General features: G+C 40.3%; 6 protein-coding genes, 1 long non-coding RNA gene and 8 other non-coding genes across 16 annotated transcripts; 2 read left to right on the top strand and 13 right to left on the bottom strand.

The window, feature by feature from the left end:
• Positions 1 to 148: 148 nt before the first annotated feature.
• Positions 149 to 4,633, bottom strand: LOC27206567 (sperm-associated antigen 7). Its single transcript, XM_016180446.3, has 11 exons — positions 4,471 to 4,633; positions 2,647 to 4,387; positions 2,414 to 2,480; positions 2,171 to 2,237; positions 1,934 to 1,994; positions 1,692 to 1,758; positions 1,455 to 1,515; positions 1,213 to 1,279; positions 976 to 1,036; positions 737 to 801; positions 149 to 345 (listed from the first exon to the last, which is right to left on the bottom strand). Exon 2 carries the CDS (start codon positions 4,334 to 4,336, stop codon positions 3,569 to 3,571), a length of 768 nt encoding a protein of 255 aa, XP_016025656.1. The 5' UTR covers positions 4,337 to 4,387; positions 4,471 to 4,633; the 3' UTR covers positions 149 to 345; positions 737 to 801; positions 976 to 1,036; positions 1,213 to 1,279; positions 1,455 to 1,515; positions 1,692 to 1,758; positions 1,934 to 1,994; positions 2,171 to 2,237; positions 2,414 to 2,480; positions 2,647 to 3,568.
• On the bottom strand, positions 864 to 937 carry LOC120284275. The gene has a single exon (XR_005543508.1). It is a non-coding gene; the product is annotated as a small nucleolar RNA Me28S-Cm2645 (small nucleolar RNA).
• On the bottom strand, positions 1,100 to 1,174 carry LOC120284278. Its single transcript, XR_005543512.1, has one exon. It is a non-coding gene; the product is annotated as a small nucleolar RNA Me28S-Cm2645 (small nucleolar RNA).
• LOC120284274 lies at positions 1,343 to 1,417 on the bottom strand. The gene has a single exon (XR_005543507.1). It is a non-coding gene; the product is annotated as a small nucleolar RNA Me28S-Cm2645 (small nucleolar RNA).
• LOC120284277 lies at positions 1,579 to 1,653 on the bottom strand. The gene has a single exon (XR_005543511.1). It is a non-coding gene; the product is annotated as a small nucleolar RNA Me28S-Cm2645 (small nucleolar RNA).
• Positions 1,822 to 1,896, bottom strand: LOC120284273. The gene has a single exon (XR_005543506.1). It is a non-coding gene; the product is annotated as a small nucleolar RNA Me28S-Cm2645 (small nucleolar RNA).
• Positions 2,058 to 2,132, bottom strand: LOC120284276. The gene has a single exon (XR_005543509.1). It is a non-coding gene; the product is annotated as a small nucleolar RNA Me28S-Cm2645 (small nucleolar RNA).
• On the bottom strand, positions 2,301 to 2,375 carry LOC120284272. The gene has a single exon (XR_005543505.1). It is a non-coding gene; the product is annotated as a small nucleolar RNA Me28S-Cm2645 (small nucleolar RNA).
• On the bottom strand, positions 2,544 to 2,618 carry LOC120284271. The gene has a single exon (XR_005543504.1). It is a non-coding gene; the product is annotated as a small nucleolar RNA Me28S-Cm2645 (small nucleolar RNA).
• Positions 4,634 to 4,955: 322 nt separating the features above from the next.
• Positions 4,956 to 7,068, top strand: LOC6732969 ((6-4)DNA photolyase). Of its 2 annotated transcripts, XM_016178029.2 has the most exons (3): positions 5,418 to 5,557; positions 5,620 to 5,767; positions 5,832 to 7,068. In XM_016178029.2, exons 2-3 carry the CDS (start codon positions 5,650 to 5,652, stop codon positions 6,785 to 6,787), a joined length of 1,074 nt encoding a protein of 357 aa, XP_016025654.1. In that variant the 5' UTR covers positions 5,418 to 5,557; positions 5,620 to 5,649; the 3' UTR covers positions 6,788 to 7,068. The 2 variants fall into 2 exon arrangements, with proteins under 2 accessions (XP_002080051.1, XP_016025654.1); XM_002080015.4 differs by having other exon boundaries at positions 4,956 to 5,767.
• A 91-nt stretch (positions 7,069 to 7,159) lies between these two features.
• LOC6732968 lies at positions 7,160 to 8,098 on the top strand. The gene has a single exon (XM_002080014.2). The coding sequence runs from the start codon at positions 7,313 to 7,315 to the stop codon at positions 7,949 to 7,951; it is 639 nt and encodes a 212-aa protein (XP_002080050.1). The 5' UTR covers positions 7,160 to 7,312; the 3' UTR covers positions 7,952 to 8,098.
• Positions 8,099 to 8,815: 717 nt separating this feature from the next.
• On the bottom strand, positions 8,816 to 9,510 carry LOC27208808. The gene is made up of 2 exons (XM_016184358.3): positions 9,403 to 9,510; positions 8,816 to 9,334 (listed from the first exon to the last, which is right to left on the bottom strand). Exons 1-2 carry the CDS (start codon positions 9,443 to 9,445, stop codon positions 8,865 to 8,867), a joined length of 513 nt encoding a protein of 170 aa, XP_016025653.1. The 5' UTR covers positions 9,446 to 9,510; the 3' UTR covers positions 8,816 to 8,864.
• A 173-nt stretch (positions 9,511 to 9,683) lies between these two features.
• On the bottom strand, positions 9,684 to 10,370 carry LOC27209094. Its single transcript, XM_016184602.3, has 2 exons — positions 10,211 to 10,370; positions 9,684 to 10,139 (listed from the first exon to the last, which is right to left on the bottom strand). The coding sequence occupies exons 1-2, from the start codon at positions 10,251 to 10,253 to the stop codon at positions 9,739 to 9,741; spliced, it is 444 nt and encodes a 147-aa protein (XP_016025652.1). The 5' UTR covers positions 10,254 to 10,370; the 3' UTR covers positions 9,684 to 9,738.
• Positions 10,371 to 10,795: 425 nt separating this feature from the next.
• LOC6732966 lies at positions 10,796 to 11,442 on the bottom strand. The gene is made up of 2 exons (XM_002080012.3): positions 11,353 to 11,442; positions 10,796 to 11,285 (listed from the first exon to the last, which is right to left on the bottom strand). The coding sequence occupies exons 1-2, from the start codon at positions 11,393 to 11,395 to the stop codon at positions 10,849 to 10,851; spliced, it is 480 nt and encodes a 159-aa protein (XP_002080048.1). The 5' UTR covers positions 11,396 to 11,442; the 3' UTR covers positions 10,796 to 10,848.
• Positions 11,443 to 18,401: 6,959 nt separating this feature from the next.
• LOC120285062 lies at positions 18,402 to 20,473 on the bottom strand. Its single transcript, XR_005544318.2, has 2 exons — positions 20,132 to 20,473; positions 18,402 to 20,065 (listed from the first exon to the last, which is right to left on the bottom strand). It is a non-coding gene; the product is annotated as an uncharacterized LOC120285062 (long non-coding RNA).
• Positions 20,474 to 20,749: the final 276 nt, after the last annotated feature.

Raw genomic sequence — 20,749 nt, 5'->3', positions numbered from 1 at the left:
AGTTCCTTCTGAGCTTAACCTAATGCTTAATGTGGAAGTTTATTTGGTGTCCCAGTGGTACAACATTTAGCCCAGATGCATGTCGTGCCGCTCGCGATTGTATTACTCTAAGCCTATTGGGCTGAGTCTTGGAAGCAGTTCCCCAATCTTGGATGGCGTAGGTCAGTGTTAGACCTAATATTGCGTTTATTAAGAGAGCCTTGGTAATTCAAACACTTCCTCAAAAATATTTAAAAATTCAAATTGTCGCAAAACACAAATTGCATTCTATGTTCGTAAACCTAATTTTATTATTATTCTTTTTCCGTACGTCCGTTCACTTTGTTGGCATCATGAAAGGGTGCCCTGTAAAATAAATAAAAATATTGCATAAGTATGTAATCATTATTCAAGGGATGCACTAAATATATATTTTACAGACATCTAAAGATTTCCACAAAAAAATGTTTACACATAGTATATACAGTGACCCCATCGCATATTGGTTAGACAAATGTCACTTAACACTGAAAAATGTGCAAATTACTTTTATTTGTGGATCATTTTCATAGATTTAGAAAATACAAACAAAGTTCAAGTTGTTTTAAGGAATACCCTTAGATTCGTTTCCGTATTTGTTGTTTAGAGATTATTCGGAAAGCCAAAATTGATCGAGATTACCAGTTTCCTAGACAATAGCTTCATATTTGGCCTCAAATTCTCCCATATACATACATATTAAAATTATTAAACTTACAAGTGTACAAATCCTCCTTTCGTGGGTTTCCTTTTCAGTCAGCGACATCAGGTTTTTCGCATTATCTAAAAAGAGGTTCTTTAGTGTTGTTTAACATAAAAGTACGTAGGCTAGCAACATTTTTCAATAATCAGATCTACTATCGAGATAAATCAGTCACAGACATCAGAAGTCCCTATCTAACGATTTCATCACAAAATACACCATTAATCTTTGGCAATCATTACACTTATACTTACAAGTGTGGAAATCCTTCTTTTGTCGGTTTTCAGTCAGAGACATCAGGTTATTCTGCATTATCTAAAAAGAAAGAGTTTCTTTATTGTTGTTGAACATAAAAGCACGTAAGCTAGCAACATTTTTAAAATCAGATCTACTATCGAGATAAATCAGTCACAGACATCAGAAGTCCCTATCTATCAATTTCATCACAAAATACAGCATAAATCTTTAGCAATCATTATACTTATACTTACAAGTGTGGAAATCCAAATCCTTCTTTATTCGATTTTCACTCAGAGACATCAGGTTTTTCTGCATTATCTAAAAAGAAAGAGTTACTTTAGTGTTGTTGAACATAAAAGCACGTAAGCTAGCAACATTTTTAAAATCAGATCTACTATCGAGATAAATCAGTCACAGACATCAGAAGTCCCTATCTAACGATTTCATCACAAAATACATCATGAATCTTAGCAACCATTACACTTATACTTACAAGTGTGGAAATCCTTCTTTTGTCGGTTTTCAGTCAGAGACATCAGGTTATTCTGCATTATCTAAAAAGAAAGAGTTTCTTTATTGTTGTTGAACATAAAAGCACGTAAGCTAGCAACATTTTTAAAATCAGATCTACTATCGAGATAAATCAGTCACAGACATCAGAAGTCCCTATCTATCAATTTCATCACAAAATACAGCATAAATCTTTAGCAATCATTATACTTATACTTACAAGTGTGGAAATCCAAATCCTTCTTTATTCGATTTTCACTCAGAGACATCAGGTTTTTCTGCATTATCTAAAAAGAAAGAGTTACTTTAGTGTTGTTGAACATAAAAGCACGTAAGCTAGCAACATTTTTAAAATCAGATCTACTATCGAGATAAATCAGTCACAGACATCAGAAGTCCCTATCTAACGATTTCATCACAAAATACATCATGAATCTTAGCAACCATTACACTTATACTTACAAGTGTGGAAATCCTTCTTTTGTCGGTTTTCAGTCAGAGACATCAGGTTATTCTGCATTATCTAAAAAGAAAGAGTTTCTTTATTGTTGTTGAACATAAAAGCACGTAAGCTAGCAACATTTTTAAAATCAGATCTACTATCGAGATAAATCAGTCACAGACATCAGAAGTCCCTATCTATCAATTTCATCACAAAATACAGCATAAATCTTTAGCAATCATTATACTTATACTTACAAGTGTGGAAATCCAAATCCTTCTTTATTCGGTTTTCACTCAGAGACATCAGGTTTTTCTGCATTATCTAAAAAGAAAGAGTTTCTTTATTGTTGTTGAACATAAAAGCACGTAAGCTAGCAACATTTTTAAAATCAGATCTACTATCGAGATAAATCAGTCACAGACATCAGAAGTCCCTATCTAACGATTTCATCACAAAATACAGCATAAATCTTTAGCAATAATTATACTTATACTTACAAGTGTGGAAATCCAAATCCTTCTTTATTCGGTTTTCACTCAGAGACATCAGGTTTTTCAGCATTATCTAAAAATAAAGAGTTATAGTAGTGTTGTTGAACATAAAAGCACGTAAGCTAGCAACATTTTTAAAATCAGATCTACTATCGAGATAAATCAGTCACAGACATCAGAAGTCCCTATCTAACGATTTCATCATGGTTGTGGAGATCTTCTTTCTGAATTATTCTTACCGCGTAAACTTCCCATGCTGGTTGGTCCCCAGAAGTCTCAAAGTGAGACTCTTTGGGTCACAGCTGCCGGGCTGTCAAAGGGAATTGCTCGTTTCTCGTAATCCGCACATCTTTCAGTTACTATATAACTTTCACCTATTAGACATATTTTTATTTATGGTTTTTTGCGAAATTTTGTAGCGTTTTCTATCAGCCATCGTCCCTAATTTAGTTTATATTTCTTTAACTGGGCAACACGTGGTTTTGTGGCTCTCGGCTGGCATCAAACTGTGACTGCTTCACCACCGTGACAAGAAAGAAGTGACGAGCAAAAAAATACTGGAATGGAAATATTCTGTATTTTTTTGTGACTTTTGAGTGGCGCCCCGTTTTTAAGATTTATTTGAACCATGCGACGTTTTTTTTTTTTTAGGTTTTTATTATATAAATAGATATTGCGATTCGGACTCTGCTACGGACACATAACTTGCTTAAAACATTTACAACTTTCGGATCTTAATTGGCCAACAAATGAAATTGCTTATTACTTATGATTTACATGGCAGTCAGAGACCTTTCATGTGACTAATCTGAATCAACAAAACTAATCTCACTCGATACAAGGCTGTCATTACTCAAAAAAAGGGCATTTAATTTAATGGAGCTAACCTATGATAAAAATTAGTATCAAGCCTATTTCCTTTTACCAAATACGAATAATGTGAGCAAAAAGATGGTATAAATACACAAATTTATAAATCTTTGGCCCTCTAAAAATGAATGCTCTGTTTTGTTAAATATTATCGATGTTATCGAGCAGGAGTTAGCGAACAAGACGAGCATGTCATGTCTGATTCTGATTTATGAACTATAATCCTTTTTTTTGGTTGCGACAGTCTTGCATTAAGTGAGCTATCTGTATACTAATTGGTTTCCAGGCGACTCATGGGTCCTCTGTGGATGTGGTTGCCTCTTGCGGTTGCTGCTCTTGCTCCAGCTCCTGCTGCTGAGCCAATCGCAGACGCTTTTTGGCCTGGATGTCGGCCAAAGTTTGTTCGATGGAGCGCACATCTTTCTTGTTCTTGCTGGGCACGAATCCGTAACTTTGGTTGGTCTCCGTCTTACGGGCCGCCTGCAATGCGGCCGACTCTCCGATGAGGTGGGCATACTTGGCCTTGTAGTTGGTCGTGGGCTTAACTTCGCCGGAGTCCTGATCCGCGGCTGCGGACGTGGATGAGGCTGAACTTGCTGCTTCGGATGTGGAGGCTTCTTTGTCACTTTGCTCCTGCGCCAATCGTTCCCGTCGTCGCTCCGCGTACTCCTTGGCTATCTCCTCGTTCCAGCCGTCTCCGTTCCGACGGGCCGTGACCTCATCCTCGCCAGGAGCGTGCTCCTTTTTGTACACAACCGAATGTCGGTCCACATCCTCGCGGCCAAAGCTCATGGCAATGAAGCCGCCATTTTCGGCTACTTCGTGGATCACCGAGCGATGCACTTTATCCAGCGGCTGGAACTCGATGCATCGCCTGTCGTCCTTGGCGAAACGCCCCATCCGTTCGTCTACATACTTTCGGAATCGGAGGAGCTCCTCCTTCTGTTTGTTCTGCATCCGCTCCAACATTTCGCGCTGTTTCTTTATCAGCGTCTTCTGTTGCTCGTTGTTGGCAGGCGGCGCATCCATGGCGTTGAGTATTGAGTCGAGCAGATCCATTTTTCCGCCGTGTTTTCCTCGCTTGATGTTGAGCAATTGGCGGATGTGCGCCTGCGATGCCATCGAAAGATATACGAGGGAATCTCAGTTAATCGAGCTGTTCGCTCTTTGTGGCCGAATTGCTAGGGACTTACCACTCTCTGGCGTTTATTATTAGCCTGTTGAGATGTTTGATTGCGGTTGATCAGCTTGTTTTAGGTGGTTTAATGTAATTATAATTATATTGACTACCGGTGCTTGTGCACCAAATAAATTCTGCAAAAAATACTGAATGTGAGGATGGCCAACTTGGTCGCTATTGCCGCACTTCGGTATTTTCGAATTGTAAAACAGCTGTTTACACTCGTCGGACGACTTAAAACCTAAATTCTTGAAAGATTTACAAAAATATTTTAACAATATTTTGATAAAACCATGTATTAAGAGGGAAGACATATTGTTTATTTTTTTATAATTTTATTAAAGCATTTAGAGCATGAACTTTTGAAATGTACAACGTTTTTATATCATACAATATTATTGTGAACATATTTAAATTTCATAATAAGCAATGAAATTTGTCTTCATTTTATTTGCACTTGCTTCATCTATGTATGTGAACAAAATTAACCGCCCACCAGAACACTATACAATTTCCTCGCAGCGCAGTGTAAGAAGGTTCAGAAAACGTGTTGGCAGGTTCGTTAGAACGCTCTTGGTTTTGAATTATATTTTGTGCGATAAATCCGCATAGATACCGTTTGAAATCGGGGACACGTGCCAAAATGGATGCACAAAGGTCCACGCTGGTCCACTGGTTCCGTAAAGGCCTCCGGGTGCACGACAACCCCGCATTATCGCACATTTTTACCGCCGCTAACGCTGCTCCAGGAAAATACTTTGTCCGTCCGATTTTCATCCTGGATCCAGGAATCCTCGATTGGATGCAAGTGGGCGCCAATCGATGGCGATTCCTGCAGCAAACGCTGGAGGACTTGGATAACCAGCTTCGGAAACTTGATTCCCGTCTGTTTGTGGTGCGTGGGAAGCCCGCAGAGGTTTTCCCCCGTATTTTTAAGAGTTGGCGCGTGGAAATGCTGACTTTTGAGACAGATATCGAGCCGTACTCCCTGACCCGGGATGCTGCCGTCCAGAAGTTGGCCAAGGCAGAGGGTGTAAAAGTGGAGACTCACTGCTCCCACACGATTTATAATCCGGAATTGGTAATAGCGAAGAATCTTGGTAAGGCTCCAATTACCTATCAAAAGTTCCTGGGCATTGTGGACCAACTGAAGGTACCCAAGGTTCTAGGGGTTCCTGAAAAGCTTAAAAAGATGCATACACCACCAAAAGATGAAGTGGAACAGAAGGATTCGGCGGCCTATGATTGTCCTACGATGGAGCAATTAGTGAAGCGACCGGAGGAACTAGGACCTAATAAGTTTCCGGGAGGTAAAAATACAGTTAAAGTCTTGATCACTACTATAACAATGTGACATTCTTTTTTATCAAACAGGTGAAACGGAGGCACTGCGCCGCATGGAGGAATCCCTAAAGGATGAAATTTGGGTTGCCCGCTTTGAGAAGCCCAACACGGCGCCCAACTCGCTGGAGCCTAGCACAACCGTACTGAGTCCTTACCTCAAATTTGGATGTCTTAGTGCCCGACTGTTCAACCAAAAGCTCAAGGAAATTATCAAGCGCCAGCCGAAGCACTCGCAGCCGCCCGTTTCACTCATTGGACAACTCATGTGGAGGGAATTTTACTACACGGTGGCGGCTGCGGAACCCAACTTTGATCGAATGTTGGGCAATGTATACTGCATGCAGATTCCGTGGCAGGAGCATCCTGATCACTTGGAGGCCTGGACTCACGGACGCACCGGATATCCTTTCATCGACGCCATCATGCGTCAACTGCGGCAGGAGGGTTGGATCCATCATCTGGCCCGGCATGCGGTGGCATGTTTCCTAACGCGCGGAGACCTCTGGATCAGCTGGGAGGAGGGACAGCGGGTGTTCGAGCAGCTGCTGCTGGATCAGGACTGGGCACTAAACGCTGGCAACTGGATGTGGCTATCTGCGTCCGCCTTCTTTCACCAGTACTTTCGCGTCTACAGTCCGGTGGCGTTTGGCAAGAAAACGGACCCCCAAGGGCACTATATCAGGAAGTATGTGCCGGAACTCTCAAAATATCCAGCTGGCTGTATTTATGAGCCCTGGAAGGCGTCGCTGGCGGATCAGCGGGCATACGGCTGCGTCCTCGGCACGGATTATCCCCACCGGATTGTTAAACACGAAGTGGTGCACAAGGAGAACATTAAGAGAATGGGCGCCGCCTACAAAGTAAATCGGGAGGTGCGCACGGGCAAGGAGGAGGAGTCGTCTTTCGAGGAGAAATCAGAATCCTCCACTTCAGGCAAGCGGAAGGTGCGAAGGGCAGCCGGAAGTGCCCCTAAGCGAAAACGTTAAAACCTATAATATGTTCGCTACCTTATGTAAGAGGTAGTTAGATCTGCGGAGTGAGTTCATATGAATTTAAGATGGAACAATTGTTTGATGTACTATTTTAGGTATAAGTCTATTAACTTCTTGATTGTTACCTTAACAAATTTTAGGTATATATCGAGTATATAGTATTTGTTATGCATTGGAATACTCAAGTTGTCAATAGGTATAGGAGAGTGACTAAAGAATATGTTTAGGCGCTTGTGTACTTGACATAAAATGCACCAATAAAGGTATTAATACGAGGATGGGGATTTCATTTATATTTCAATGAAATTATTAGGAACCACTGTAGCCTGGACTTTAACTTCCTTCACAATCGAGATTTGTCAGTTGTCGGGCTCAGCTGGGAGTTTTAGTCTTATCTCAAATTTCGGCAACATAAGACCTTCCAATTTTTGTTCGTAAATAAGTACATTTTTTAAATTTAACTTCGGTTTCTGGTCTGATAGGTAGTTAGTTTCCGGACTCGATATACCTACAAAAACCATGTTTCGCAATCTGTCGATGCTGAGGAATCAGTTGGCGCTGCACCGAGTCCTTGTGGCCCGCTCGACCTTGCACTCAAAAATGTCCACTGGTCTTACTTGCCTCACCATTGACCGTCCGCGGAACATCGATGGCGTGACCGTGATAGATATAAATATTAATGAGATGGCCAAGAATGACGTGGAGTTTAATCGCAATTTCGTCAATTCGCTGACATTGATGGACCGTTCCCCGTTCAACGCAGTGGATGCGGCGGATGCAGTTGAGTCGCCACCAGCAGAGAATTCGATTCCCGGAGATACCGTCGAGATCCTGCCTACTGGCGCACCCAGTTCCGTTATAGGCGTCGACGGAAGCCCCATTGTCCCCATCGAGATAGATGGCTGGAACCAGGACGAGGAGGATCCCACCGTGCAAAAGAACGTCCAGGACGTGGACATTGGCAACGATGACGAGTACAAGGCCGAGATGGAGCTGCGCGTGCCAGAGGTCAGGGAAGGTCGAACCGAGTACAAGGGCATCAAGGTGACGCTGCCGGAATCGGCCAACCAGGATGTGGGCACTTATCGCTTCCGCCGCGATCCAAAGGATCTGAAGGAGGTCGGCGACGACACGCGTCTCGTTCGATACGACAAGTAGAAGAACTGGTTCCTCAAATAGTAAGGATCTTTTGGCCGACTTCCGCTTGCGAATTTTCCAATTTTCTAGTGTATTCATTAGGGTTTCGGGAGTAGGCAGCCTAGCATTGATGTAATAAAACTTAAATATGTGTTCAGTTAAGGGAAATATGTATCATATGTGTCCTTGCTCCACTCGTTAACTATAATCTGGCCTATTGCCTGATCTAGAGGGAAATGCGGCCATATGGACTCGCATCCGCAATCTGCAAAATTGCAAATTTGTTCGGAGTTCGATTGATGATTATGATGCGGACATGGCCACTAAGAACTGTCAGTTGGCAACCGGTCATGCTTTAATGAAAATCCAACTAGAGACCACGACCACTATTTTAACTCACCCATGCCGCATGCCCCATGCCCCATGCCCCCGCCCACATCCGCATCCACATCCACTCTCCATATCACAAAAGATCGCTTTGTGGTCAGTGGCAACCGAATCCGGGGCAAACACTTCCCATAAATTGCATTAAAAGCGGGCCAGGAGCGAAAACTACTCGCAACAATGCAGCCGGACATAAACACGCTGCAAAATGTTTGTAGGCTCTAAACCAAAATTGAATTTGCGGTTTTGCCTGCGGGGCGTGGCTGTGGGCGTGGGCGTGGGCGAGGGCGTGGCTGTTGGCGTGGGCATCAAGTGGGCGGCCGGTGGTATGACACTACGAGTGCAGGTGGGGGCCGGCAAATAACTGTAAATGAAGCTAAAATGTGGTCAGCCGAATTGTGGATGCAATAAAAATGGCCACGGGCTCTGCGAAATGAAAGTATGGTCAACAAGATTGATTATAATCAATATCAACAGTGCCGGAAACTCGTTGCTGGAAACTCTCGGAAGATATAAATGTATATATTGATAAAATGCACTATCTACTAGCTTAGTAATAACTATACTCATCAGGATTTTCAGAGCTTTCACTTAACTCACTAGACTGCACCTTAGTTGTATCATCGCATTGCTTCGAGTTGCGTAAGAGGTTTGTCTGCTTAGTTAAATTCGAAAAATTGTGGGCCATTCTTAGGGATCTCCTCTGGCGTTGGTAATACTGAAGACACCCTTTATCCTTATTCGGGGCTTTGGCCATAATATCGGAAATGAGGTCATCGATCGCCCTAATGCGTTCCTTAATTTTATTTTCCAATTTCTGGCGACGTTCGTCGTAGTTCATAAATTCAGCTTTGACCTTCATTTTGTCTAGCAATCTGCTCGACCTGCTGGTTTTCTCAAGTTTTCCAATCCACTGAGAGAATTCGGGATTGCTAAGAGCTTGCAGTTTATATTTTTCCACAAGTCCCCTTAGCCGAATTGTGGCTTCGTCATTAAGCTGGCTCATTGTAGTGCCAAGTACTGGATATATATATTAATTAAATGAGTGCCTGTCTTGGGATATCTGTACATATGTACAATGAACTTACTGCAGCCAATATTTGCCAACAGGCATATTGCCATAAACTTCATATTGGCAGTTCGAAATGCTAACTGAAATGAATAGCTAATATGGGAAAGTCTAAAAGGGCAAACCAAATCGATGGATATGCATATTAAGCATATTAAATAGATTAAACTTAAATACTTAAGCCATGCAAAGAAACTGCGGGTAAAAACACTTTATCACATAAATTCAAATAAATATTCAACAGGTTAGCCCATAATCAATTACCCTTGAATTATTACAATTGTAGAAGTTGAATAGGAGTTCAAAGTATGTCAAGCAAAAGCGAGATTTTATTTGATTTCTTTGAAAATGTTTATCATAAATAGTCTACAAAGTAAGGGTCACCCAGCCTGCCGTCATCCACTCCATGAGTGCATGCTACACTATTTTGGTAGAGGACCTGCCGTTTTCTTTCGTTGGAGGACTTGTAGGCACTTTCAAGTTCAGCTTCCTGATGCAGGTAGAATCGCAGACATCTCTTGCTTGCGTTCCTAATGGCAATTATGGATCTGATCGTTATCAAGCGCTCAGTAATCTCATCCTCAAGTCTTTGGCGATGCTTGTTGTAGTGATTGAATTCATCGGCCACAGTGTTTACCCTTTCTATCCACTGGTAGAACTCGGGGTTTCCGGTGGACAGGAATTTGTACTTGTTTGAAATATTTCGAAGCCTCCACGTCGCCAGCCTGTCCATTTCTGCTAAGGATTCACTGAGGGCTGTGGAATATATTGGAATTCCCTGTCATATTAGAGGCTGATATCTCAATCTGGATCTGTGATGAACTCACCAAAGCCCAGCTTTGCCAATACTAAGAGTGCTATTATCTTCATTCCGCTGACCAACAAATGCTTCTGATACGGATATTTTAAATACTGTTAATTTATAAAGCTAAAATAATAGATAAAGTAGTGTAACAAACCCGTTTCGTCAAGCTATTCAATTGACTTTTTACACTCTTGGAAAATATGTATAGAAAATGCTAAGTAAACAAGACTTGAAGGCATATGATTTTTTAACCCAATTCGATACAAACATGTTATGTTAATGCTCGTTTAATATCTTTGGAAAACCGATGGAGAACGGACAGCTAGGAGAACTTATAGATATAAAAGTGTTCGTCGTAGAGACTACTGGCTGCCGGGAAAACTTAATTCATGACCAAGTCTTAACCATAAATGTAACTACCGCAGTTAAAGCTAGTTTCGCCGGTAGTAGATCAAACATCCGTCGCCAAAAAAGGAGTGCGGTTTTAAATGAAACAATATTACATGCTCCAATCCAGTTCCTCGACTATCAGATACCCATTTGTCAGCTGGTCGGAGTGCGAACAAGAATTTTAATATTTTGGTATATTGGTAGAATAGGTGTTTGATACAGGTTAACCAAAAGCGAGCTTTTATTTGATTTCATTGCACATATTTATAATCAATAGTCTCCATAGTAATCGTAATCATATCTTTGTATCACCGGTCGTGTAGGGCATTCCATCCCATTATTTATATACAGCTCTTGCTTTCTCTGATTGGAGAGCTTGTAGGCATTTTTAAGTTCGTTTTCCTGATGCTGGTAGAATCGAACACATCTCTTGCCTCCTTTTCTTAATGATATTAGAGATCTGAGCGTGTTCAAGCGCTGAGTAATGTTATCTTCAAGCATTTGGCGTTGCCTATCGTATGATTTGAAGTCACTTTCTGTTAGCATCCTTAGGCTAAAGCTACTGTGGGTAGCAGCGTTGTTTACTTTTTCAATCCACTGGGAGAACTCAGCATTTCCGGTGGCCAAGTATTTATACTTGTTTACAATATTTCGAAGCCTCCACGTCACCAGCCTGTCGTGTTCTTCATATAACTTGTTACTTAGGGCTGTGGAATGTATTGTAATTTCCTGTTACATCAGAGGCTGATATCTGAATATCTGCAATGAACTCACCAATACCGAGATTAGCCAATACTAAGAGTGCTATAGTCTTCATTCCGCTATCTAGTAAAGCCTACTGATACGGTTATTTTGAATATTGTTTATTTATAGAGCTAAAAAAATTAATTATAAAGAAGTGTAGCAAACCGATTCGGCAAGCTGGACAATTGAATACAATTGACTTTTTACACTCTTAGAAGAAATCTGTGACGCGGCCCGCGCACATTAAGGACACAATATATATAAATAAAAATATGAGATATGAATAATGAAGAAAAGAACTAAGAAAGGAAAATAATAAAGTACACATAAAGAACAAACGGAAGCAATTCAAATTTAAATATTTGAGAGCGCGCGCCAACAAGCATGGGCGGATGGTCACACTGGACCGAGCAGGCTGGCCACGCTAATCAAGGCAAAAGCCACTCAGGCGACGGGCACACTAAGCCCAACCGGAGCCTATATAAAGCGGCTGCGTGTTCATTTTGGTGGGCCCGATCAGTGGATCAGGTCGTCTCGCTCTCGATTGCGGCGGACCTTAAAAGGGCTCCCAAGTGGTCTTTCTTTTCCGTCCCTTTGCCAAGTAAATTTTAAATTAGAGACGGCATTTGTTGATTTTTATACGTTTTTCAATGTCTTAATCTAATTAATAAAAACAAAGTGGGTTTAAAAAGTAATATAATACATAAAAAGGTAATGTCTATTGCGAGTTGTTTAAGTTTTTGTAATAAGAATGCAAACGAAGGAGGCTATCTACAGATTTTGGCCATAATATATTTCGTTTTTCAGTTATTATATTACCTGCTAGGGAAAACACTATCTCAGCTGCTGGGTACTGGCTGGTATTTTTTTTTTTTTTTTGTGTATTTATTTAAAACTGTCCTTCGCGGACAATTTTGAGGACTGGATTACATAATTTGTTGCGAAAACTTTACAATAACTGTAGATATTTTATGTATGATGTATATCATCATGTATGTATATAATTTTAATTTTAATGTGCGTGTCTAATCCCCAGGGAGGACCAAAGGGTGGGATCGGTGCAGCCTCCTGGTGCGTTGACTGGAGTCCAGCAGGTTTTGTGCCAGGTTGTTTGGGTGGTCTTGAAGCTTCTGCATGTACTGCCTGCTGCTTTTCGTGATCTCATCCTCCACCCAGGGGAAGCTGAGGGAACCTCGTTGATAGTGGCATTATCGAGGGTGAGCGTTGGAGGCGGTGCGGTTTCGGTTATCCGCCTGTTTCCCCTTCTTTAGCAGGTGGCTGGTATTGATAGTAGTTTTAAAGCTAACTTTGACAAATGAGGGTAACAGTTTACGTTATTTTTCCACTATTCGATTGCTTCAAAATTTCGGGAGAATGGAACTCTTTGTCTACAATATCTTTCAATTTCATCAGATGGAGTTTCAATACAGTTGGAATTAGACGCAGTTACCAGCTTTGGGGAGAAAAATTCGGTTTTAGAATATGTTGGTTTTTTGTTTTTTTTTTGGAAATAAACTTTGACTTTCTGGAGTTTCTGAGCTTAATGTGAATTGAATTGGGAAACCTGAATTTCAGGTTGAAATGGTATCTAAAATTTGAATTTCAGAAATACAAAACACCTAAATTTCAAAAATATTTTCTTCCTGCAAATGTGTAGCGGGTGGTTATAAAAAAACGCCACCTTATGCCATATGCTTAGATTTGCCATCCAAATCTCACGAATATTTTTCAAAATTCTTTCTTTAAGCAATGCTACTACCAGGTCTAAAATATTTGGCATAATTCTAAAATTTTAGAAATGGAAGGCAATACAAAGCATATAGATGGTGAGCTAGATGTTTGCAACTCCTTAAATATTCTCTCAAAATCTTCCAGAAGATCTACCATGCTGACTTATTTACATCTATATGGATTTCAGTCTCACTTAATATTTCATCCACACTACCCCAGTTATCCAGAATGGACTTCATCATTTTGTAATTGGAGTTCCATCTAGTCGGACATGCGCTTTTCAAAGTCGTTTCTGAAGTATGCTGCAAATTTGACTTTTTGAAATACTTTACGATTTTTTTAATGGCCTCGTCTAAGAGATCCTCGTTTAAGATCTGTCCGAGAGGACAATAATTAAATGGTTTGGCGGGTGATTTACTTAAGGTATACTACGTGTATTTGAGGCGGGTGACTTAACTAAAGGTATACTACATATATTTGAGGCGGGTTTTAAATTTATTTGTAATTGTTGTGGTACGTCAAGGGGATGTCTCCGCATTAGTCGTCTGCTGGTTTGGCTGTTGTCCAATAAGTTTACGGCGGGGTGGTTGGGGCGATTCTCAAGCACCTGTTCTGGAACCGCTATATTATCTGGCGACTCGAGTGGCTTCCCGTGCCCGGCAAATCGCTATTCACGACACAAACAACGGACAGAAAGATTCTTTTACCCTACAAGGTTAGGACCAAGTCTACATCGCCGTGCGGCGACGTCTTATGTTAACGCTGCGCAAAATATTCGTAATTTTCGGAGGTGAGTCGTCCGGTGCGTGCGGCAAACTGGCATAAACACACGGTGGAGTCGTGCCATAGTTTTGCGCGGCAATCACGCGAGTTAAATGTAAGTCTGTTGCAGGTTAATAGAAAAACTACAAGTTAGCGATTTCCCGCAGGGGATAAAATCTGGAGAGGGAAGAGTTGCCAGATCAACGGTGCGATCAGTGTTGTGTTGCGACAGTAGGGATCGCAATTCAAAATTAAATTTAAAATTAAACCGTTAAAATTTAATTTTGATACTGGTTCCTTGGGATCGCACCATTCGCTAAAAAAAAGGGGCTAAGGCACAAAGGTCGCGGATCACCATGCTGGTGGGGGGCAGGGGCTCCTCAAGGCGGATCAAACCTCCAACTGTAAAAGCCAGGGGAGATCCGTGGCCTACGTGGGAACCCCTTTCTAAAGGTGTGCCTCACCTAGGTAACCGTAGGCCGTAATTGATGGACAGTGCAGTGAGGGCAGTCTCCCTGATAGCAACGACCCGTTCAGGAGGAGCTCCAGACTCGCGAGATCCCCCACTAGAGGAGTCGGTAGACGACTCAGGGTGACGGAATCTCGGTTCAGGCAGTGTCGAGGGGTGAGCAATCAGCCCCCCATCCACGGCTCTCCAGAATGAGGACCTGAAGGGAATACTCACCATGATGAATGGGAAGATTAACATCCTGCTATCCCCATTCGAGACCCAACGGCACGTCACAAGAGAGGCAAAGGGTGTAGCTTCTGAACTCTCAGCCCTTAACAACAGCTGTGCTACTAGCGAGCACCGCGTGTCGAGCAGTGCTTTTACCCTACAAACTCCTGCTCGATCCTCAGATAAGGTGGAGGATCATTACACGATCCTCCCTACCTTGTCTATTCTTTACCAAAAATCACAAACAGTTATCATCCTGAATGGCCCCTTTTGGTCGCTAACCGCGGCTCACACGGAATACATCCTAGTCATAGGCAAACAAATTAGTTTTTTCAAAACAATATAAAAAGGAGTATATTAAAATGAATAAAATTTCTTTCAGCTATCATACATGTTAATTGAGACTTAAATAAAATTCAGACCGCAAAAAAATAATCTTTCCATTTACAGCTTTCGATTTCCCTTTAAAATAAATACTTAATTTAGATGAAATAATTCCAGGGGGGAGCGACAATTTTGTACCTCAAAAATCAATTAAAAATGAACCAACATTTCTTTTCGGACATATGTGCGTGTGCACGGCCGGCAGCCAAAAATTAAACGTTACAAAAAGAAACAAAGAAGCGCTCTAGTTACAATTCTGTGGCCGAGGGAGTAAAGCTTTCACCAAAACAACTGAGCATCATGGGGTATGAGTCAGGACTGTTTGCAGAATTTCAGGATTCCAAATTTTCCAAAAAACCAAAGTTGCAACTAAATTCTTATGACATTGAAATCGAAAAATATGAGTCCGACTCCTGACTTCTTTTCATCTGGGCTTGCAGTTCTTAATCCTATAAACTCATTTGATGATAACTACTCAACACTACTCATCACAAAAATCTAGTCCCGATATGCGATTGAGCTCATTTCTTTCTAATAAAATTACTTTAATTTCTTCTTTCACTGATTTAATGCTGTCTAACATAATAAACACCGAGTTCCAACGCGTACGTATTTCTTGCTTTAACGTCTTAGACAGTTTGTTATTCAAATGCGAATGTTTAAAATATTTTACAAGATTCTTGCAACATTCTTTTAAAGACTTAATTGGAGGAGAAAGAGGATTTTTTTTCGAATATGTCATCCATAGCCAGGTTTAAATTGTGGCATGCACACGATAATCTTTTGTAGCTTTTAAAGGCAGCTACCACATGTGCCCCATTGTCCGTAACAAAAATACATTTATCGATATTAGAATCCAAACTGTACGCTTCCATAATTTCCTTAACGTTATTGAGGATGTTCTTGCCTGTGTTCTTATCATCTGTGAACTCCTTTGTTCCTAGCAAATCCACTTGCAGCTTAAGTGACTCATCCACGTAGTGAGCCGTCAGCGAAATGAAGTTTCTTCGCGTGTAGTCGTCCGTCCACATATCTGTCGTAAATGCCAACTGTTGACCTTTTATTTTGGACCGCACCTCACTTTATAGGCTTTCATACTCTCGGCTCATAATTGTAGATGACAACGCTTTGCGCGATGTGACTAAATCAGCGAAATCCTGTTTGCCATACTGTGATCCAATATCCAAAAGCGCTTGGCAATACTCGCGATAGCCATTGCCTGCCAATTGAAACAATTCACAACATCTGAATATTTTTGTGGTTAGTACAACAAAAATCGGTTACGAAAAACGATTGTAGATCTTTTGCAAACAATGCAAGCTGTTTTCTCTCAAGATTTTCCATCACACGATAAGGCACCGTTTTTTTGGCAAATAATGAAGCGAATTAATTTTTGGTTGGTTGGCATTCTCATTTGCCGCCAAAACACATCTATGTCGGTCGAGCGTGCGTGTTCCCTGTTTACACGTGCTTGCACTCGCGGCAGCATACAAATTCAACTATTTCTTTGTTGAATTCGATTGAGTCGAATTAATTGGAATTAATTTTGGTTCAATTGAATTTTGTATTTCTTGTCGCGACATTGTATGCATTGCTTTCACTTCACAGATATTTTTTATAAGTAATGTGCAATTTGGTAGCAAAAGTGATGAGCAAAATGCGATAAATATCTGAAACTCTGAAAACTATCGATTGTGACAAATTCGATTTAACAAGTTAGATTGTGACAAACAAGTTCAACTTTCGGTTCTGTTTTCGGGCTTTTCGGGCCACGATAAAAAGCCCGGCCCGCGCCCACCTCTACTATGAAATAATAATCCTCTGGTGGTGAGCGGAGGAGAGGGCAATTTCCCCTTTGGGATGCTACTTTTGGCGCCACCCGTGACTGCATCAGTATTGGTGAGCGATGGAGGGTCTCTTTGGGCATTTTTGGTGTTTAATTTCTCTTTCTTATTGTGTGAAAGGGAAATAAAGATTTTTAATGCTGCCTCAGAAGAGTTATTTGGACTTTTCTTTGTTTGAATTGGAGGCAATTTCTTCTAGTTAATAATGACGGTATTAACCAGGGAATTGTCAGACCCGTGGGACATTGGCGATATATTTAAATAAAAAGGGGAAGATCGCTCTTCTGGACTAGAGGTAATTGAGAGTACCTCATCTTCAGAAAAAAGGTTTTCGGAACTGGACATGTTGATTTTTAATTATATTTAAAGATTTTAACGATACATGTAGAGGATTATGGTGTATTCTTCAGTTTATCGTGTCTATAGTAACTTATGTAGTTACCGCTTTATTTAATTACTCAGTACAATATATTATTGTTTTATGCCGTAAGCTTGTTGCGCGGCGGAGCTGAAGTTCAAGTGTGTCCAGTCTGACGATATCAGAAGATATCGTCCTCCAGGAAAGGTCTTGGCGTTAGTACCTGTTTTCGCCGTGATGCCAGACTGGGCTTCAGTCTGGGCGCCACATGTCTTTGGTATGAATTTCCTCCTTCTCTTCTTGGCTTTCTCCTGAATTACTGTCTTCCTTTCGTCTTTATATTTCTTCTTCTTTTTCCTTTTGGTTATAGCGGCGTCTTTTCCAAATTGCACAAATAGTTCACTGTTATTCGCTATTCGTTTGACTAAATGTTTATTCTTGTCGCGGATTTAAACTTTGCGGCCGGAAGACAATTTTAAACTATTAATTTGTCTACTAGAAGAACGATTTTAGTTGATTTGTGCGTGAGGGAATTTGGCAAGCAATCGCGTTTATTATTATTAAATAAGTTTAATTTAATTATTTATTTAATTGTTTAATTTATTATATTTATTTATTTAATATATTTATTTACAAAAGTTGTATGGTTCTCCCAAATGCTGCGTCTTCGTCCGAGTTCGTATTGGCGATATTCGTTGATTTTTTGCTTTTTTCGGTGTTGGTTCCCTGTAGCCGGAGAGAGGGGGCATGTTAACTCTTCCTCCTCCTCCTCCTTCTTGCAGTGTGTGGTGTGCAAAAAGAATTAAACCGTGTACGAACACGGCGTCAAGCGTCGCGCGGCCACTCTGGCACGACATCAGCTCTTGGCGGTAGCCAATTTACAGTGATGCGTCGACGTCGCAAGGGTTTTACAACCGGCGAAACACAAACACATACACTACTTAATTTTGCCGAAGGAAACCTGTGTACTGTGTACAAATTTTAATTTTAGTTTTTATTTATTTTTTTTTTCTTCAAGACTTCACATTTAATTATTTAGACTTATGACGCAATTTATTATTAAACTTTACTTCCCCCAAGATTATTCACAAAGTTTCAAGTGATTTGGTCAACTTTCATATAGCTGCCATATAAACGATCTGGCCGATATGCCATAAAAATATTTACCTCTTTATCTATATTTAATTACATGTTTTATTGATATTATATACAGAAAATCAAATAAAATAAAATCATATTAAGATGTATATGATGGTCCAAATCATTTTGTCCTAAAATAAAAAAAATTTTATCATATGTCATTGTTATGCTATTATACTTACAAAAAAATTAAACTTATTATTTATTAATTTAAAAAAACTCTTCGTCTGAGGCTATTACATCAAGTTCATGATCTTTCTGTAGAAGTTCTCATTCATCGTCCTTCTCGCCCTCGTCGATGTCCTGGAAATCACCATGGTCATCATGATCGCTTCCAACGCATGGTGATTTAAGTAGAGAAATTACCTCTTGCGGCATATTTTTGTTTTTATTTTTCCTTTGTCTTTCTTTTAAATAAATACTAGACAACAAGGATCAGACGTATCTAGAGCTCTGTTAAAAATATCGGTCATAGTATCTAGGCGACTGCATTTTCTTGCATTTCTTCTCCGATCGCTCTTATATAATTTGTTCCTCGATTCGGACGCATGCTCACCAAGACAGCCAACAGGCACCAAACAATTATCTATAATTTGATGCCCATGAACTAACACCTTGTGAACAGTAGGTTATAACTGTAACGAACACACTCATAGAGCGTTGTCCACCTCAACACACTCTGTCTACTATTTTGACCGGCATGCTCAGGGAGAATGGGCGTGGGTTTTGTGTTGAGATGAACAAGAGTGTCACAGCTACAATACTGTGGACAGAGATACGATAGATGCAAAACGATAACCAAACGGCTAAGACCCAGACAAGAAAGTGTACCTATTGAAGATGAGGCCCAGATGTTATTGGCCTTACCTGTAAAATACATTCGGACTCCACCCTTTTACAACCGCTGCTTTACATACCCTTTGGTGCCCAACAAGACATCAGATTAGTTCATTTTCGACCCCATATAATTGAAGATAAAGATAATATTTCGATACATTTTCCTAAACCTAATCCTTAAACTAAAAATTACGTTATTTACGTTAAGGAAATCTCTTATTGAGTAATTTTGCTTATCCACGACAAAATAAAGGAAAAATAATTATGATAGGAATGCAAATATTGGTATTTAAGTTTACATTACTACTTATGTTTGTTTGGCTTACTTTACAATAGAATTATGTATGATTAATGTATATTTAAACTTTAAACTTCTTTAAATTAAGAGATCTAGATATATGATTAATTAAGGCAAGGTATTTTAAGCACACTATTTAGGAATATCTGACTTTTTATATATACGTGTGTGTTTTTATTATTTTTGTTCCGTACTCACGCACTTTCCATCGATGTCAGCAGGCCTGATGACTGTTGATGATTTGCTGTAGGTATTAATATAAATCGGGAAAATCACATATATATACTTGTCAGATCTCCCACAAGTTAAGCTAAATTAGAATCGTAGAAATTTATAAGTAAATATTTTTAGGTAAAATTAACACAATTATGAAAAAACTATTCTAAAGATACTTAATACTGGACACGATCATTCGTGTTGCGGCTGCTTCACGTTCGCAGCATACGCAGCGACAAGGCCAACAGCCTGGGGCTCGTGTTGTGCACAAATATTCTTGGAATGCGCACGGATGAAGAAGACACCAAGCTGACTTGTGCATAAAATGGATGCACGGCGATCTGCTTCCTGCGTGCGGCGATGAAGAGTAGAAAAAAAGAACGCCAACTCTGGGGTGGTGGGTTGACCTGCGATCTGTCGGCAGTAGAAGAGGACAAGCCCAGCTTTCCGCTGCACGCGGTGGGTGCTCCTGATGCAAGCAGTTGTAAATATTTCTGCGATCGATGAAGCCACAGTAAGTTTCACGCGTGGTCAAAAGTTTGGCGAAAAACAATACAAACCGCCTTGGCGACGCAGCCACTAAGAATTCTATCTCCAAATGTGGGACCGGCAGCGACGCAGTTAAAGGAAACTATCACTTGGCAGTATTTGCCTTGAAAAACTATTATCCAAACCACACGATGCTCGTGGATTTTTAATCATGGATTTTGCATAAAGTTAAACTGCACTCGATCACGCCTTCACGAAAAGAGAACGGAAGTATGCAAATCAAGTGTGACCGTAGCTTGATACAATCCTACTCGGGAATTTTGTGGTATTTTATAGGGCAATATTCAATTTTGCCAGGATTTGAAGTTGGCTATAATGGTTCGTTAACAAATGAGTGCGATAGCACATATAAGGTTGCCATTTTGGCTCGACTCCCACAAGGGACATAGTATACCAAGGATATTTGTTCTGATAGGCCAAAAATACATTTTTACAAAATGTTTTAAATTTTTCTGAGTCAATTTCGTATTCTGAGGAAATCGTTATTAAAATAATATAAAAGATATAAAGAATGTCGTAATCAAAATTTTATATTGACGACAGTAAGGATGTATTAGAAAATGCCCTTCTGGCTGTATTGCCATCATTTGAATTTCCGCTTCCATTCGGTAACGGCTTGTCCACATTGA

This window comes from Drosophila simulans, chromosome 2L (assembly GCF_016746395.2).
Source record: "Drosophila simulans strain w501 chromosome 2L, Prin_Dsim_3.1, whole genome shotgun sequence".
NCBI classification, from domain to species: Eukaryota; Metazoa; Arthropoda; class Insecta; order Diptera; family Drosophilidae; genus Drosophila; species Drosophila simulans.
This window is presented reverse-complemented; position numbering and strand designations above follow the sequence as displayed.

Bases quoted from the DNA above. Each gene is read 5' to 3' on its own strand.
- LOC27208808 (XM_016184358.3), bottom strand. From the start codon at position 9,445: ATGAAGTTTATGGCAATATGCCTGTTGGCAAATATTGGCTGCA. The intron at 9,335-9,402 runs GTAAGTTCATTG...ATATATATCCAG, and splicing joins GTTGGCAAATATTGGCTGCA to TACTTGGCACTACAATGAGC.
- LOC6732969 (XM_002080015.4), top strand. From the start codon at position 5,101: ATGGATGCACAAAGGTCCACGCTGGTCCACTGGTTCCGTAAAGGCCTC. The intron at 5,768-5,831 runs GTAAAAATACAG...TTTATCAAACAG, and splicing joins ACCTAATAAGTTTCCGGGAG to GTGAAACGGAGGCACTGCGC.
- LOC6732966 (XM_002080012.3), bottom strand. From the start codon at position 11,395: ATGAAGACTATAGCACTCTTAGTATTGGCTAATCTCGGTATTG. The intron at 11,286-11,352 runs GTGAGTTCATTG...TACATTCCACAG, and splicing joins ATTGGCTAATCTCGGTATTG to CCCTAAGTAACAAGTTATAT.
- LOC27209094 (XM_016184602.3), bottom strand. From the start codon at position 10,253: ATGAAGATAATAGCACTCTTAGTATTGGCAAAGCTGGGCTTTG. The intron at 10,140-10,210 runs GTGAGTTCATCA...TATATTCCACAG, and splicing joins ATTGGCAAAGCTGGGCTTTG to CCCTCAGTGAATCCTTAGCA.
- LOC6732968 (XM_002080014.2), top strand. From the start codon at position 7,313: ATGTTTCGCAATCTGTCGATGCTGAGGAATCAGTTGGCGCTGCACCGA.
- LOC27206567 (XM_016180446.3), bottom strand. From the start codon at position 4,336: ATGGATCTGCTCGACTCAATACTCAACGCCATGGATGCGCCGCCTGCC.